The sequence below is a fragment of the Dioscorea cayenensis genome, chromosome 2, assembly GCF_009730915.1.
Source record: "Dioscorea cayenensis subsp. rotundata cultivar TDr96_F1 chromosome 2, TDr96_F1_v2_PseudoChromosome.rev07_lg8_w22 25.fasta, whole genome shotgun sequence".
NCBI lineage: Eukaryota > Viridiplantae > Streptophyta > Magnoliopsida > Dioscoreales > Dioscoreaceae > Dioscorea > Dioscorea cayenensis.
The window spans coordinates 20468608-20472361 of NC_052472.1; the positions used below are offsets into that span (position 1 = coordinate 20468608).

Below are 3754 nucleotides of genomic sequence, written 5' to 3' on the forward strand. Positions count from 1 at the left end.
GAGAACACGGGGGTTGGGGTATCTTAAATCTGAGAGATTTCAATGTGGCTCTCCTCGGTAAATGGTGGTGGAAAGTAGTGAATGATCAACCGTGGAGCGGAAAAGGGGTAGTACTCTTCAACTATTTCCATCATGTTCCACATTGGAATTTACACAATTGCCCCTCGAGTAGACGCTCTTTTGTTTGGAATGGAATTTTGGCGAGTAGGTCCACCTTTAGAGCTTGTATCGACCATAAAGTGGTGGATGGTAAGGCGACTTTGTTTTGGCTTGATAATTGGTTCGACAATCGTGCTCCGGCACATCTATGGCCAGAAACTTTCAGAGCTTATAACTCTCCGTCAGGTTCTATTTTTGAGCTCGCTTGTCTTTTGCAATCACAGTGGATTAGGGAGGGCCAAGGTCAGACTTGGACCCCCCTAACCTTGTTGACTCGGTTTCTCCTGGGTCAGAGGACATTATTAGTTGGAAGTTGACAACTAATGGGCCTTTCTCGGTCAAATCTTTCTATTGCTTTCTTAAGCATGGAGGGGTTATGTGCAAAACCACTAACTTGATTTGGAGTAGCTCTGCCCCTAAAAAAAATCTGTATTTTCAACTGGTTAATGTGGGATAAGAGTATTCTTACTTTAGACAGACTCGCTGCTCGTGGTTGTAATCGTCTCCTCACTACAACTTGCGTCTTGTGTTTTGCGGACGAAGAGACAGTTGATCACCTCTTCCATGCTTGTCCTTTTGTGATTCGTTTATGGAATTTTCTTACTTCTACTTTTCGGCTTCCATCGTTCCCCCGGTCAGTTCAGGACTTGTGGGAACGTTGGAGACCCAAACTCCCGAACAGTGTGAGGGATGTAGGGCATCTTATTTCTCGTGCTTTACTCTGGAATGTTTGGTTGGAGAGAAATGCGCGAATTTTTAGAGAATCCTTTTCTGCACATTCAATCATTCTTCGCAAAATTATTCATATGTTCTTGCTTTGGGTTGATGCAGTTCCTGAGTCTAAAAAGGCAAGATTCAACGAGCCGACTGCCACTGCTAAACACAGTTTGGATTTCTTGATTGACAACACTAGAGCTGGCGAGGATGACTTAGCTAAGTAATTGGTAGTTGTTGCTCCCGCCCTTGGAGCTGGGAGAGGTTGCTTTGTTTTGTATTTTTTCTTCTGTTAGTTGTTGGTTTCTGCCTTTTGGCTTTTTGTATCTTTCCACTGCTAGTGGATTATCTTCCTTTTTCAGTTTAATGAATGTGGTTTATCCACTTTTTCAAAAAAAAAAAAACTTTTAAAGAATCAAAGACATAAAAGACCGCTAGTCACATATATAAATTTCAAACTTCTTGAAAGTATACGTGTGGAAAGCTTTTTGTTGGAAAAGTCCAAAATTAAGTAGGCTTTGAACTAATTTTTTTTTTGGACTTGACCAGCAAGGTGTGTAATAATTGATTAGTTGACTTGACTAGGCCAATTTCTTTTAGAAATTTTGTTAGCAGCTACAATTACGTTCATGATTATTTTCAGTTTTGGTTATATAGAAAGCATACTAATGGTTGAGCATATGATAAATTTAATTTACTTATAATGTCAAATTGTGGTGTTCTTTTCTTAGATGCATATGTACAGCTCTTGTTGATCCTGAATTTTTAAGGAAGAAGGTATCTATGGGATGGCAGATTAAATGCATGCATTAGAATCAAACCTCCCTCAATTCCTGTTTCAACATTTGCTATTCCCTTTACGTTTAGAATATATAAATTTCACATGAAGTCAAGCATTCCGAGAAGCTGAAACTATAAATCTTATGTACTTCATATTTAGACTGATGTTTTAATTGTATGATGTTTATTTTGGCTGCATCACATGATCAACTTATGGTGATAAAACTATTTTCTCTAAAGTTTTCTGTTAAATGTTAAGCATAAAAGGTTGACAGTTTAAGGGCCTCATACAATCAAATAATATTTTCTGAAAGTCTATTATAAAGGTACATACAAATTTCTGCTAAAATAATTATTTATGCAAGCAAATGGTTAAAGTTCTCTACTAAAGTTAATGGTTGTTAATGCCTTAGTTTTTTTTATTCCTGGTTGGCAGTTAACATAAAACAACCCTTTTAAAGCTTGAAAAGAAGTGATTGATGTTCTCCATGAAGAATACTGAATGTTTTCATAGGATTCATTTGCCAATATTTTATATCTAAATTTACTACATTGGCTAAAATTTTCCATTCTATGTTGCCTCCTGGATATGAAAACAGCTCATAAATGCAGATTAAGCTAAATTTGGGTAAATTATATAGATGAAAGTTGACATTCTCTACACATTTATATTTCATCATGAATGATAAGCATTGTCTGAAACATTAATACATGTTAATATCCAGCTACTTTCATTTATCAGTTCATTTTGTGCAGAGATGTTTGTGAGGCAACAATCCTCTGTTACATGCCCCTCTGTTTTCCTCCTGCTGCTACATATTCACTCCAAGGATGAGTATTTCTGTTGAGGCTTTTAATAACTCTTTGGATGATTGGAATAATTGGAAGCATTTCTTAGGCTTATCTATTGAAGTTTTAATAACTCTCATGGATTCTAGATGCTTCAAAGTCACCTTGCCTATCCTAAAATTTGTTTCTGAAGTTATATTAACTATGAATAAAGTGGATAAACCACGAATTTATTGAAGAAACCAGAGAAGTAAACAACAGATTGGCATGTCATTCATGTGTTTGTATAAATGCCCAGTAATTGAATGAATGAATCAGTGAACTATTTTTCAGTGTGAATTCATATCCTCTGTTCTTCTTCTTTATTATCAGTTCATACATTGAGAACAACTGAGAGTTACAAAGGAGAAGACTTGTGAGAGCAATATTGATACAATTGGATCCTGACAATCAATGCTTATGACTAGTAAGAGCACCTTCGTGTATTCCCTTTGCTGCACCTTTACACTTATCATCACCAGAGACTCCAAGCAATTATATGTGGATGGAAATCTATCAGAAAATGAAGTATTACTCCAAATGCTTACTTGATCATATTTGGAAATCAAGAGCTGGGATCTTTCACTGCAACTTGGTACCATGGCTTTAAAATCTCCAAAAGAATGTGGAAAAATAGCACCTGAGAAGTTGTTATGTGCAAGGTCCAAAACCTGCAGAGATGAGAGTTTTAATAATTGTTCTGGTATTGAACCTTCAAACAAGTTTGATCTCAAGCGAAGGATTACTAATGATACAAGACTGCCAATCCATGAAGGTATTATTCCAGAAATCTTTTTTTCACCAATGTCAAGAACCACCAATTTGTTTGCATTTTTAAACGAAAAAGGGTGATTCCCAGATAGGCCATTCTTTTGCAAATGCAAAGATTGAAGATTGGTGAGAGACACAATGGCATTTGAAATTCTGCCAAAGAAATTGTTGTTAGATAAATCAATAATCGCTAACCATGATAACGGATTCCAGCAATGCGGATGTTCTCCAGACATATTATTGCTAGATAGATCAAGCACTATCAAAGTAGAGAGGCTACATAAAAAAAATGGAATGCTGCCATTAATATGTTTATGTGATAAAGATAGAGTTTTAATTTGGTTTGCTGAAGCAAAGGATAATGGAATAGGAACAAATAAGGAGTTGTTTCTGAGATCAATGATCAAAGCCGGGAATTCCACTCAGGTATCAAACCTTCAAATTTATTATGACTCAGATCAATAACCTCCAAGACAGAATTCCGGAAAGTAGGTAGAGTTCC

General features: G+C 36.2%; 1 protein-coding gene across 1 annotated transcript; it reads left to right on the top strand.

Moving 5' to 3' along the window:
• The first annotated feature begins 605 nt into the window (after positions 1–605).
• Positions 606–1100, top strand: LOC120274393. Its single transcript, XM_039280958.1, has one exon. The coding sequence runs from the start codon at positions 606–608 to the stop codon at positions 1098–1100; it is 495 nt and encodes a 164-aa protein (XP_039136892.1).
• The last annotated feature ends 2654 nt before the right edge of the window (positions 1101–3754 follow it).